The sequence below is a fragment of the Setaria viridis genome, chromosome 4 (genome assembly GCF_005286985.2).
Source record: "Setaria viridis chromosome 4, Setaria_viridis_v4.0, whole genome shotgun sequence".
Taxonomy (NCBI): domain Eukaryota; kingdom Viridiplantae; phylum Streptophyta; class Magnoliopsida; order Poales; family Poaceae; genus Setaria; species Setaria viridis.
In genome coordinates this window covers 520,611-534,764 of record NC_048266.2, presented here as the reverse complement: position 1 = coordinate 534,764, position 14,154 = coordinate 520,611, and the positions used below count along the sequence as shown (strand labels likewise).

General features: G+C 47.4%; 1 protein-coding gene across 1 annotated transcript; it reads left to right on the top strand.

Moving 5' to 3' along the window:
* Nucleotides 1–5,121: 5,121 nt before the first annotated feature.
* Nucleotides 5,122–6,339, top strand: LOC117853973 (B3 domain-containing protein Os06g0107800). Its single transcript, XM_034736252.2, has one exon. The coding sequence runs from the start codon at nt 5,450–5,452 to the stop codon at nt 6,086–6,088; it is 639 nt and encodes a 212-aa protein (XP_034592143.1). The 5' UTR covers nt 5,122–5,449; the 3' UTR covers nt 6,089–6,339.
* The last annotated feature ends 7,815 nt before the right edge of the window (nt 6,340–14,154 follow it).

Below are 14,154 nucleotides of genomic sequence, written 5' to 3'. Positions count from 1 at the left end.
ATGAGGAAGATCTAAAATGCGCCAAATGCTACTAGCTACTAGCTACTGGAACAAGCACCGCCGCGCGCTTCCCCGCGGGCATCTCTCCGAGGTCCGGCCACCCGCGCTGCTGTCTTTGCTGCTCCGCTCCAGCTAGGCCGTGCAATGCCCCCCATCTCCATGCTCCATCCACGCGACCCCGTCCCTTGCCGCATCTCCGTCATTGCTTTCGCCCTCGCCGCTATGGGCACGCCATCACCGTTCCTCGCCAGTGTCGGCTGCCGCTGCTCTTTCCCGGCATGAGCCATTGACAAGCATCACCAGGGCAGGGTATTTTCGCCAAGAACCACGGGAGGTGAGGGAGAAGCCGCGGGGAGCAGCTCCCTCCGCTCTAGTTCATTTCCATGGCCGGCTTCACCCGATGAGACCGTACTACAATCCTTGCTTCATGACAAATCATGTTGAAGTATGAACTACATGTAGAGATGTGGAAGTGAGAAAAACCGAACACATTCGTAGTTTTTCGTACGTGTGACATGCATGCGCGCTTGTCCATATTTTGTAAGTTAGCTGACTGGGCTCGACCGGTATTATAACATGGTCCGGGCCAAGGCCCATTATTATCCAACTACACCAGAATGGATCATCATTTTCGGTCCATTCAATGTAATGGGCCAACAAATGTCAACGATGTTTTATGATGGAAACTAATCTTGGCAACTGAAATGGGATAAAAACCGCGGTTGCTTTTGCAGTAACTATGAAACCATTAGCATCCTTTTTCTTTAGTTGAAGCCAATTTGGTGCGCGGTCGTCCGACATACAAGTTCTTACCACATGTTTGGCAATTGGACGTGGTACTGAAAAATCTACCGGCGAGGAGGGGAGCCTTCCCAATCAAATACCTTGGGCTACCACTATCCATACTGAGACTGAAAGCTGTAGATTTCCAACCCTTGTTAGACAAGGTCGTGGCCAAGTTAAATAGTTGGAGTGGTAGAAACATGACGACAGCTGGCAGACTCATTTTGGTCAAATCGGTACTACTAACTGCTCAGCCGGTTTACTTACTATCGGCCCTCAAAGCGCCCAAAGAGATATTGAAGATTATCGATGCTAAGCGAAGGAAATTCCTATAGGCGGGGATGGAGCCGCTCACAGGAGGGAAATGCAAAGTGAATTGGACACGATCTGCAAGGCCTAGGAGGGGAGGAGGACTAGGTGTGTTACACCTCGGAAAATTCTCCAGGGTCTTGCGGTTACGGTGGCTCTGGCAGGACTGGATGAATGATGGACCTTCCTGGGAGAGCCAGGACATCCCTTGCTCCCAAACGGACCGCAAACTCTTTGCGGCGGCAACCAAGATCACAGTGGGAGATGGCAACAAGACTTCCTTCTGGGACAGTGGCTGGCTAAGTGGACAAAGGCCAAGGAACATTGCGCCAAATCTATATCATATCTCCAGAAGGAAGAACAGGACACTATATGATGCAGTCACAAATCGCACGTGGATAAGAGATTTAAACCTTCTTCATCAAGGATTTACCGCCACATATTTCATTGAGTACTACCGACTATGGGTTGAGAGCAACCGCCTGCACCTTACGCCAGGCATCCCGGACGCCATCACATGGAAACTCACACCGAATGGGAAATATAGCACACAATCGGCATACAGAGTACAATTCATAGGATCCATGACAACTAATCTCGAGAACCTAATCTGGAAAACATGGGCGCCACCAAAGTGCAAATTCTTCAGCTGGTTGGCCGTGCAAGATAGAATTTGGACAGCGGACAGACTCCAGCGTCGGGGATGGACCGGTAACCCAACCTGCCCCCTTTGCAGCACAGCGCAGGAGACAGGGTATCACCTTTTCGCCGACTGCAGTTTCACACGGCTAATTTGGACGGAAATTAACACATGGACGCAATGCCCTAATGTTGATCCAAGCCGCTGGGATAGGCACGACTCCATACATAATTGGTGGACATCTACGCTGGCTAGCCCGGTGGCCGAGGGGAACGGGGGGAAAAGGGTTGCGGACCCTCATTATCCTCGTTCTTTGGGAGATCTGGCTAGAGAGAAATTGGAGGGTCTTCCAACACAAAGACAAGACGGTTACCCAGATAACCGACGGCATCAAGAACCAAGCTGCGATGTGGGTCGCTGCGGGAGCTAAACACTTGGAGGACTTTCTCTCAGGTTGAGTGTTCCGTTTTGTACTAGTTGTCATAGCGGAGTTCTGCCTCCCCATTTCGGGGATGCGAGTGTACAGCTTGTACGTTTGTATACGACCCGTCGGGCTTTTCCTCTCTTTTAATATAGCAGCAGCTCTGCTTGGCTCGTTTCAAAAAAAAATATGGGCATCTGCTCTATGCTGGGTATTGTGGCTCAGTACAAATGAAGTATAGCCTTTAACAAATCACAAAATAAATCTTATATACAGGTCATGTGCAGAGGAACATTTTTGCTCTGCCGTTGGGCATATTGCTGCAGCAGAATTGGGGAGTTTCATGAAACCAAATTCAGAATGCATGCCGAGTGATTGAAACTGCGGTAATCTGTGCAACATGATTTGTGCTTAATATTGTCTCTCATAAAAACTATCATGGTATCCGGCATTTTGTTTTTGCTCATGATGTCTGTGTGATGAGATGAGCTTGGAGCTGAACTATTGTAATAAGCGAACCTTGTTATGCTTCGAAAGAAGCAAACTCCGGAGTTTTATTTTATTCCATCGTTAAGAAAATATATGACTCTCAGCCAGTCAGGCTATGTGTTCAGAGGTAAAGGGCTGACCAGGTCAGTAGCAGGCCAACTCTTGAGCAAGACCAAAGGCTGTTTTGTCTTGTTGTAATCCTATGTGGAAAGTTTGTGTAGATAGAATATATCTGCTGCCACTTGTGCTGCATTTTGTTTGGTCATCTGTTCTTCACAAATGGAATGAAAATAGAGTTAACCTCATCAGCCTCGCATTGTCAATTCAGATATAAGCTAGGGTCATTGTTTTAGCTATTCCTGGAAAAGGGTTAGGAGGTTGCGATTAAGCAACATACAGAGCGTGATGTGGACAAAATTAAACACCTTTCTAATAGGCGAGAATACATGCCATGTCTTTGATTTTGGTGGCACTTGTTGCCTCCAGTTGAGACGTCGGACAATACCGGAAACCGTGCTTCCCAGATCCCGGACTGGGCACCTAGCTGGTCTGACGACCTGATGAAGAGCTGTACTTACTACTAATATATACATGAATAATGCAAATGCAGAGCACTACGACCCTTTGCAGGTACTTAATCTATTACAAAAATCTGGCGATTAATTAATTTGGGGCAACTTGCATTGGCGAAGCTAGATATATATACATATAATCTCCTGCACAAGCTAAGGAACTTGATTCGTCCATAAACAATTGCCGTGCGTTTGAGTTTTGACCAGGGGCTTTGCTGGTTGGGGTGCATGAATGGGCAATGGGCCGGGCTGACATACACCACCCTTTCCAAGGCTCACGTCATGCACTAGGCTGGCCTGCGTATTCTCATATTGCAACTGTGCCCATTTCTTAATGGTTGCTTTACTCCTCCTAATTTTTGTACTCCCAATTAGGGCCAACAACAACTGTTGTAGGGGGCTGACGAGCCCCCCATCACACGGCACATACCCAAATTGCAATTTTTTATATCTATATGTTTCGTTCATATTATTTTCAACTTGCGGTTTTAACTATGCAAATTGATAACACTGGCTAGCTAGTAGTAACACTTTGCTGTGTTCCCAAACTTGATCTCCTGGCGTTAGTTTATCAACATAGCTGTGAGGTGATTGAGTCCCATTGGACTAGCCAATACAAATTTCAGACAAGTGTATATATCATTCAAAATCCATGTCAAAGTTTCAGAAAGTTTTCATCTGGGAGAGAGGATTATTAATTTGCATAGGTTTGGATACCCCACCGTTAGGCAGATCGACTTACTCGCATTTAGCCTTTGTGTGATCTACATGCTATAGCTCCATCTATTGAGTGTAGTGCTACCGATTCCTTTGTTTGGGATTGTTTGGAAGAAGAAAAAAAGGCGTCGCGTGCGCTGGATCACAGCTTGCTTCCTAAATACGCGCTTTGTCGATAACCTCTCACGTTTGCTCTTAATAATTGCAGTAAGCTGTAGTGAGTGATACTCTAGGACTTGCAGGAATATTTGGCTACATATCCAGCTTGATGCAACTCACAAAAGCCTAATCTATTCATCATTATGTCGATCTCCTGCTCTAGCTGTAGATTATTGGTAGACTATCAACCAGCATGTTGTCTTTTTCAAAGGAGGAAAATACCTGGCATCTCTTGTCATGCTATATGCATAGCTTTTGTGAGAGCATGCATCTTGTACTAAATTTGAGCAAAGATTAGCTTTTCAAACAATGCGACAAAACAAGCAGTTGACATGGCTAATCAATCCATCAACTTGCTCACTGATCTCTTCTGCAGCACCCCTTGATCGAGAGTTTACTATATACATGTAGCTGGGCACTTACAGCATGATTGGCTTATGCCTGCAAATGGATATTATGTACGGACACCGGTCGCATCTTTGGATTGTTAATTACTCTAATCAGGCGATTAAATAATCATCATAGGTCAGGAAGGAGCAGATAGCTAGGTCCCAATTTGCATTAACCTGAACATATGTATGACCTGTTCCTTCTAGTAGCTAGAACTGGAGTTGTACTATATATCTTTGATGACAAACTGATCTACTACCGAGAGCGTGTTGATCTCTCCTTACAGCTACCGAGGTAAAAGAATTACTCACTGGTAGTTACCGAGAAAGAGCTTAGCTGATGAGTCATCCAGACCAGAAGGAAGCATTCAGTAAGTGACGAAGAACTCATGGTTTCACATTTGTTTTTTCCTAACTAAGTGATGAAAGCAAATAATGACACATCAGCGCTCTTACATGTTCAATTTCTTCTTGGAGATTGTTGCTTCGTTCAAACGCAGTATAATCTTGTAACCGCGGTGAAGAAACATTCCTCATTAACAAGCAGTATAATATTGGAGTATGACAAGGTGCAGCAGAAGAAATCTAATAAGATCATGTGCTGCTGATGAATTCCAATCCAAATAATAAGATTTTTTAGAGACATTGCATCTTGAGATGGAGAAAACAAATGAAATTAAGAAGAGAGTAGAAATGTAGAATGTCAGCAACCTAGCTCTTTGACCCAACCCAGCCCGGCATGGATAAAACGACGACGAACGAGGATAGGGGCATTATCAGGTCAACGCACGCCGCGCAGGGTCCATGATATGCAGACCGTTGGATGCAATGCCAACGGCCGGGAATAGCCAAATTGCTTCCCAATGCCGAGTGCGGGGCAGGGGCACTATATATTCAGAGCAAGGCAGGACAAGGATGGAGATCCATCACACAAGCAAAGCTACTAAGCTAAGCCTCTAGATCGATCGAGATGGCCCTGACGCTTGCGCTGGAGAGCAGCAGCAGCAGCAGAGGAGAAGGCGGAGGCGACGGCCATGGTAGCTGCAGGCCGCGCGAGAGCATGTTCGAGAAGGTTGTGACGCCGAGCGACGTGGGGAAGCTGAACCGGCTGGTGGTGCCCAAGCACTTGGCCGAGAAGCACCTGCCGCTGCCGGGCGCCGCAGCGCGGGCCGGCGGCACCGTGCTGTGCTTCCACGACGCCCGGGGCGGCGAGGCGGCGTGGCGGTTCCGCTACTCGTACTGGAGCAGCAGCCAGAGCTACGTGATGACCAAAGGGTGGAGCCGCTACGTCCGCGACAAGCGCCTCGCCGCCGGGGACACCGTCTCCTTCTACCGCGACGGAGCAAGGCTCTTCATCGACTGCCGCCGCAGAAGGAGGGCAGGGGTTGTCCCAGCTGTGCCGCCACGACAGCCGCAGCAGGCCTTCTTCTTCCACAACCAGCAGCAGGCGGCCGTGCAGCCGCAGCAGCACTTGGTGGTGGCGCCGCGCGTCGTCGTCGTTGATGACGAGGTAGAAGAGGCGCGGCGGCGGCGTTGCCTGCGGCTGTTCGGCGTCAACCTGGAGCTGGAGCTCCGTGCCGAGCCGCTGCTCCTTGATTTGCAGCTCTGACGGCCGGCCGGCGGCCGGTGGGTTGCATTGCTAGCGTCATCGTCCACCAAGGAGGCCAATCGTCGTATACCCAACTCGATCCAACTACTAATCAGATTAGTTTTGCATGATCACTGTCTCGAGAGAATTGTAACCCAAACCAGTTACTCCATCCAGCAGCGGTGTTAAACCAATGCAATTGTTAAACATTTCAAACCAGTTACTCTCTACCTGTGCCGGTAGAGAGTAGACAACCAAAACGACGTTGACCACCATGCAGTCCATTTAGCTCCTGACGTGTCCCATGCGCACCACACCCTACTAGTCCATCCACGAACATTTATCGGCCCATCTCGCAAATAGATGGCAGAGAACATTTGGCCCAGTCCAACCAATGATCTCCCAGCCTATTTGTAGCTGGCCTTTACCCCCTCTTCAAATCAGTTTTTCTACATATACTTTTTTTTATTAATACTTCATAATAGACGGCTATTTCCAGGTTTTATTTAAAAAAAAGGTTGATTGTCTCCCTTTCACTAGGCCAAGGGCTAACCTCCCATTGGTTCGTCAGCCATTATTTAAATTCCCATTTACTGCAGGGTATATTTAAAAATTTCAAAAAATGTTGTGTTCCGATGATCTCAACGTTGAGATCATATAGTCATGAAAACTGGTGGTGCATGATAACCTTCAAAACACCTAATTAGCCATGAAAAGTTGTAGAAGAAACTGGTGGTGCAGGGTATTATATATTTCTATAATATACTCGTTCACAAGAATTCAGAACAAAATGTTTTTACCATACAAAGTAATATTCTTATTGGCTCAAATATTGTGGAGAGCAAGATATATAACACTACACCATCAACTTTTGTAAAGAGCATTTTTTTTACTATTTAGATGGTGTTTCTGATGTTGCGGCCGGCATTAGAAGGCTTCGTTCTTTTGGGAATTGAAAAGAAGAATTAATTGCCAAAACATGGGGCAATAGGCCCTTGTCGCCCAGTGTACGGGCAACAAGTTGTAAATCACCTGGTAGCGTCGTACATACATATATGAGCTCACCAAAAAATTTGGACAGCCCTAAATATGGAGTTGGATATTGAGACGTATCTGACATGAAGACCATAGCGCAGGACGGCGTAGTCTACAGGGAAAGACAGGAACTAGCTAAGGATTAGGAAAATACTCCTTGTAATAAGAGCATAACTCCTCTAGTCGTATTTGACTAGTATTCTTGTAACCACCGACTAGTAACCCTACCCTCGGCAGTATAAGGCGAGCCAGAGGGGACCCCCTCCAAAGCAATCCAATCCAACCAACACACAAAACGTAGGGTATTATGCAATCTAACAGCCCGAACCTGTCTAAATTGTGTGTCTGCGTTTACCTTCGAGTTCCTGATCTCGACGAGCCCCACTAACCAAAACACTACCTCTGCACGTATGGCTCCGCGTTCGCTCGGATTTTCTTCTTTTTTGAGCATTGTGCAGCCTCTCCATCGCTATGACGCCATCGCAACTTCAACCGACTTTATTTCAAGCATTGTTGCGATGACCTCAGATTCATGTTCGCCTACACATTGTTCAGGAGCTTGAGGGATATGGGTACCCTATGAGTCTCCACCGACCAGGATACTGGCCGGCTTGATAAGTGTAACCCTAGGTCGTCAGCCTATATAAGACGAGCAAGGGTGCCTCCTGAGGGCATCCAATCCAATTTGTAATCCACGCACCAGCGCAAAGCGCAAAGCAATACAGGCCACCATCATATAAGACGTAAGGTATTACTCCTCGGAGGTTCGAACCTATCTAAAACTCTCGTGTTCTTCGTGTTCTCGTGATCACCTTCGAGTTCTTAGTCTCACGATCCTCTCTACAAACTAACTACTTGGGTAACCCTTGTTGAACTGCAGGGCTACTAAATCCGATAGGTTCAAATTTGGTAATACCCGGATTGGTATTAGCACCTGGTACCACAGGCTGGTGGTGTCACAATGGAATCCCACGCTTGTGCACACGCATATTCACGTGATTGTGGCTTGTGTGCGAGTCTTGAGGATCTCAAATTTTTTTCTTTATTTTTTGACGTAAAACCTTTTAATACCGTTCCTCTCTCTTTCTTCTCCATGAGTAGAGAAGTGACCGGCTTAGGACAACGTAGTTCCAATGGAGGGGGTCCACCGAAAAAGCAAACAAACAATATGGGACGATGACCTGCTCGGCGGCTGTGCCTACCCCTGCTATTGTGCAACCGGTGGTCTTCTCCCCCGAGCTGAATACCGGCGTCAGGCAGGGTCGATGGATGAGCGCGTTGTTGAGGAATGGAGGGTCGTAGGCAGCGATGAGCTCGACGCCGAGTTCCATGGGAGACGGTGTAGTACACGTACTGGTGGAGTTCCACGCCGGGTGGAGGAGATCGTTCCGCCTAGTTCCCGCCTTGGACGCGAGCCCCCGGGAAGCTTCTTCCGAGCCCGCGACAGTGGCCGCAGCGTCCGATGCGGCTGCGCCCGCATTCGCGAGGCGGCGGTGGCCGGGCCTCGGCAAGCCCCTGTCCAATCACCAGTGCAGGTTCCAGCGCCACAACAAGGACGAGCGATGCGGCGGCCGGGGCTGCGGAGCCGAGGGCGGCGAGGAAGGCCAGCGCGGGGCAGATGGGGCCGTCGGTCGGCAGCGTGAGAGAGGAGAGGAAATGAGACCGAGAAGCTGGGTTAGGGTCGCTTATCACTTCCCCCGCGAAAAGCGTTTTTCTTTTTAGAGTCGCCGTTCCAAACATGGTCCAATGGCCTGTTTATTTGAATTTACTGACAACTTATCAGCATGAAAAGTCAGAAACTTAAATAAATAAATTTTCTCTCCAACTTTAAAAAAATCATAAGCGCGAAAAAGCTCAGTTTCTATGAAAAGTTGAAAAGCTCAGTTTTCCGAACTTTTCGTAGCTTTTTAAACCTAGAAAACTAAACACATCTTCTAAAAATTAGCATTAGCTTTTCAGAAAAAAAAAGCCAGCAGCAATTTTCAAAAAAACCTCAAAAGCTGCGGCTTAAGAATTTATATGCACATTCCTAAAAAAAATTATGAATACTAGCTAGAAAACCCATACTAACCTTCTCTCGTAAGATGGACCCTACGTACGAGCCTGTGATGCATTTAGGGACGCAAAGCCAAAACCTGTCGTTACCAGCAGAGGCGTGAACGGCGCCGGACCGGCGGAGGCGTGAAGCGCGCCAAGCGTTCAACCGCTCCTCCACTCCACTTGCTCTAAGTCCAAGAACGCCACGAAATTAGCCGGAGGCCCTGGCGTAACTTGGCGAACCCCTATAACAACCTGGTACAAAAAATAAACAAATAAACGATGCATCAGTTTGCATGCCGCAACCACGAGCCCAGTCACCAAACTCCCGTGCCACCCACAACGCCGCCGTCAACTACATATACCATACCCTTCCTACACCTTGCATCGCAGCACGAGCAGCCGCTCATTGTCATCGACGGCATTGCTCGCGGCTTCTCCGTCCTGCGATGGAGGCGGTCCCGAGGAACGAGGCGTCGTCCGCCCCGGTGTTCGTCACCGCGCACCGCGCCGGCGATCGAAAGGCCGCCGTGACGGTGAGCAACAGCTCTGTCACCGTCGCGCCGAGGGCGGCGGCTGGCGCCGGCGCTGATTATCACCGACGTGCACGCGGCGGCCGCGTGCCGGCCCTGCTGCCGCGCGGGTCCTGCTCCTGCAAGGTGGAGGCGAGCGCGCACGGTCCCGGGGAGGGTGGGGACGACAGCCGCGGAGGAGCAGCCGTCCTGTTGTTGGCTCGCCGGAACGGGGTGGCGTCGCGTCGTCTGATGCCATGCCTCGTGTAAGCGTACTGCGTTTATATATGCGTTCCGCACGTACAAGCGTATTTAGGATCTTGATTGGGGAAGAAATACCTCAACGATAACGCGTGCACCTTCTTCGTGAATCAATTGGACTAGTCCATCAACCCATGCTCCCTCTCATTTGCTACAAAACTATTACCTTCAGCTACCTCTCGTTTGTTAAATATTCGAACATACTTACATAAATATATACTTATTATCTTCATCCATATGTTTTAATTAGTAATTACTCTATAACATTTTTATCCACATTTATAATCTTTAATTTTTCACTTAGCTGCAAATATAGGGATTATTTTAAATAATCTTAATAATAGCACAAGTGGGTAATTTTGATGAAGATTAGGGGCTTACCTCAGGTTATTTTTTTATAATGGCATACGAGGGTAATATAGATGCAAATTTAATAGGTTACTTTAAGTTATTTTGTAGGTATTACAGGTGGGTAATTAGTTGCAAATATAGGGGCTATTAGTTGCAAATATAGGGGCTATTTTAAATATTGTTAATAATGGTATAAGTGGGTAATTTTTATGAAGATTACGGGGTTACTTTAGTTTATTTTATATAATGGTAGAGGTGTGTAATTTATATATAGATTTAGGGGTTATTTTAGGCTATTTTCACAATGATATAGGTGGGTAATTTTTTAAAAATATAATAGATCCAATGGCAATGATGATTTGAGTCTACCGATCATGGCTATATGTTTTTCTGTTTGTGAAAACTTCTAAAATTTCTCTCTTTTTTCTAAAATATCCACCTGAAATTTTAGGTGACTTCACATAGAAGCTTCAAAAGAAGGCTCCAATTAGTAATAGTAAACATGTAATACCCCAACATCACCCAAAAGCTAGCAAAAGGGCCTCCGCACATTTTCCAATAAAAAAAATGTAATTTTGCCTACATGAAGCACAGTGTTTCACAATTATGTCCTTAGCTTCTGACTTTTGATCACAAGCTTAAAGGAGGAACTTTTAGGTAGTGTTTTCGATGAAGAGTGAGATAGGATATGCAGTGGTTCCATCCCTAATTTCTGGTATGGTTCCATACTCTATGATTGGTGGGATGGAGTAGTTCCGTTCTTTGTTCGAATGAAATTTGGAGGGATCGGGATGGAATAGGTATTGATCGGTTACCATTGTTAGTGAAGTAAGAATCTAACTCCTCACCTCTTCCCTTTTCTCACCTTTACTACCCTACCGCAGCCTGCTCTCAAGGCTCGCCTGTCCGCGGTGCTGCTATCCAGTCCCCGCTGCCCACGTTGCTCCACGCGCCGCTGCTTGGCTGCCCGCCACTGAGGTGCCTACAACCGCCACCACCGCCGTCGTTGCCGAGCTCCATCCTCTCATTCCGCTTAAGCTCCTCCCTCCTCCGCCACTCAAGCTACGCTCGATCCGTGCCACCCATGCTTTATCCCACCGTCAAGTGCTCAATTAGTGCAGCCCAAGCTCTGTGCCGCCGCTACTGAGCTCTTGATTTACGCAACCCAAGGCTCGATTCACCCCTTTCCAGCTCCCCGACTCGTGATGGCCGCTTGCATCACATCGTCTTGCGTCATTGAAGTGGGACGATTGGTCTGCTCACTTTATGAGATCGAGCCGTCCCGAATCTAGAAAAAATAGTCGCTCACTAGAATAGTTCTATCCTTAGGATTCCGTACCATAGATGTGATAGAACAGCTCCGTCTAGATCAGCTCCTAAATCAAATACCTCCTAAGCAAGAGTCTCAATAATTAGTTTTGGGTTTAAAGATGAAAAAATAGTGTTCCAACCGATGTAACTAAAGGGGTGGATGGAGACGATGTTCATAGCCCGATTATAGCCCCTCCAAGCTGCGTCTTAGCAACCGATACACCACCTTCAATGGCTGCCGCAATCTTGTGGAGCGCGTCACCCGGCCACTAGGGCACTTGTCCTGCAAGCAATCGAAGAACTAACAAGAACAAGAATAACAAGTATTGGATTTACTAGATGTAGATGAAGATTTCAAACTCGATCTCAATAATGGTGGGGTTCCGAAGATAAGAAGATGGGCGACTGATCCAACACGCACGCTTACAAGCAAGTAGCAAAAGCTAAACTTAATCAAAACAAAACCCATCTGTTCTTGGTGGTGGCTAAGGGGTATATGAAGATGGGAGGACGACCACCAGGATGTTGGGGTCGTGCCCCAACCCTAGGATGCGCCTCTAATGGATCCAACTTGATACAAAGCCCAATAGGCCAAATTAAGGTGACGCAGCACCTTTGGACTGAAAATCTCTCGGTAGTCATTCGGTCATTGCGGCCGCCTCAGAAAAGATATGGACTGGAGTCTGGATCCATATGAAAAGAGACTTTATAAAAAATTCGTGAAGTACTTGAACGCCCCAATCTGAGTCCGTATGCGACCGTGGTGACCATCACAACTTGGTGTTGTCCTGAAGTCCGAATCCAGCCTGCACGACTCCTTTTCCATCTTCTCCCTGGTTCCTAACCACAACAAGAGTGCACGCGTCTCCATGGTCTAAATATGATGGACAAGAATTCAATAGTGAACTTACTTAATGATTAAATTGACGAGCACGGGCACGAGTAATAGGATCAGAAACTGGTACCCGTGTCGGCGTGGACGTATCGTTGGTGTTGATATCCTCATCAGTGTTTGGCAGCACTCCATTCCAAAAAAAACAGTTCCACTCCACCAACTCCACAAAACTCCCTGCCAAACACATCCAGCTTCACCAACTCCAACTCCAGAAAAAATATGGAGTTCGGGGGTCAGATCCACGTTTTTTTGGAGCACCTTAAGGGGTGCTCCAAAAACACTCATTTTAGACCTCCTCGTGGAGTTGTGGGTTATTTACCCATCATTACCACTCATTACACAACTTACCTGTTCGCTAAACAAAAGAATCGCTCTCCTCCTCCCGTCACCCCCTCCCACTGTGGCCGCGTCGCCCTTGCCCACCTCAGTCGGCCCTGCCCATCGCGCCGCCCCTACCCACCTCGGCCGCCCCTGCCCACCGTGCCGCCGCTGCCTCCGCTCCGTCCTCGCCGAACCTCGCCACCCCCTTCTTGCGTCGGCTGCGTGGCCCCTGCTCGCGACGGGGATGAGCTTGAGCACGACGAAGAAGCCACCGAGACTCATGGCGTCGCACTTGAGGATGAATCCCCGCATATCAACGTATAGGGGTAGTGCCATTATAAAGGGTAAAATAGACTATTTACAACAAGTGCTTATGTTTTTGAGCCAACCAAACACGTGCAGCAGCTCCATATTTTTCTCTGGTGGAGTGAAGTGAAAAAGTGTAAAGCTGATGGAGTGGAGCTATGAGGTGGACGCACTCCTAGCACCGAAGCTAAACCGATGAAAATATTGGCCTCTCCCAATCCACCGAGCGCTTGATTTCTCCTGCCTCGTTTCTTGCTCGCGCTATTTTTCTTGTGCGGGACGTGCCCTCCTGGAGTCGAGAAGCCGCGGCCACGGCGATTCGTCGCCTCTCCTCCTGCGGCGCGGCTCCCCTCTAATCCGACGACGACACATCGTGTACGTAGCAGGTCTGCTGGTGACTGGCTGACTGCGCACTCGCGCCCCGGGCCAAGCCACGCGCATCAACAGCACTAGACGAAGTCCTTTTTATTTTTCTTTTGGCTTCGAGTTCTTCACTGGAGATCTAGTCCGGCCCGGCGTCATTTTTTTTTTGTTTCCATAGGCACTTGATCAAGGAAATTCGTTCTTTTTTTGACTGAGTTCAGTGAGGTTTGTTCACTGGAGATCTAGTTACTTTGTTGGTCAGGACTCAGGAGTACCCCCCGAAAACAAATCACCAGTTAGACTGCAAGTACTAGTTGACATGGCAGGAATTTGTTTTTTTAAGACTAAATATTGAGAACTGTTGGAGAATATGCTTTTTTTTCTTGCTCTCAATAATTATTGGGAGGTTCAAAAATGATCTTTTTAGGACTCTTTTGTTTGGCACTCTTGCGGATAATTTACCTCAATCAAACGCCGTACCCAAAGCTGCGGAATCCTTTAATTTTCTATTTTCTTTTTCCAGTGTTTTCAGTATGTTTGTTTGAGCTTCTTAGCAGCTTCTCAATGTAAAAGGCTAGAAGCTTAAATAAATAGTGAATTTCTCGTGTAGCTTCCGAAAAACTGGAAATCTAGAAAAGCTAAGTTTATATGAAAAGCTGGAAAGATTAGTGTTGGCTTATCATGAAAAAAAAACT

Coding starts and splice junctions, on each gene's coding strand:
- LOC117853973 (XM_034736252.2), top strand. CDS start 5,450: ATGGCCCTGACGCTTGCGCTGGAGAGCAGCAGCAGCAGCAGAGGAGAA.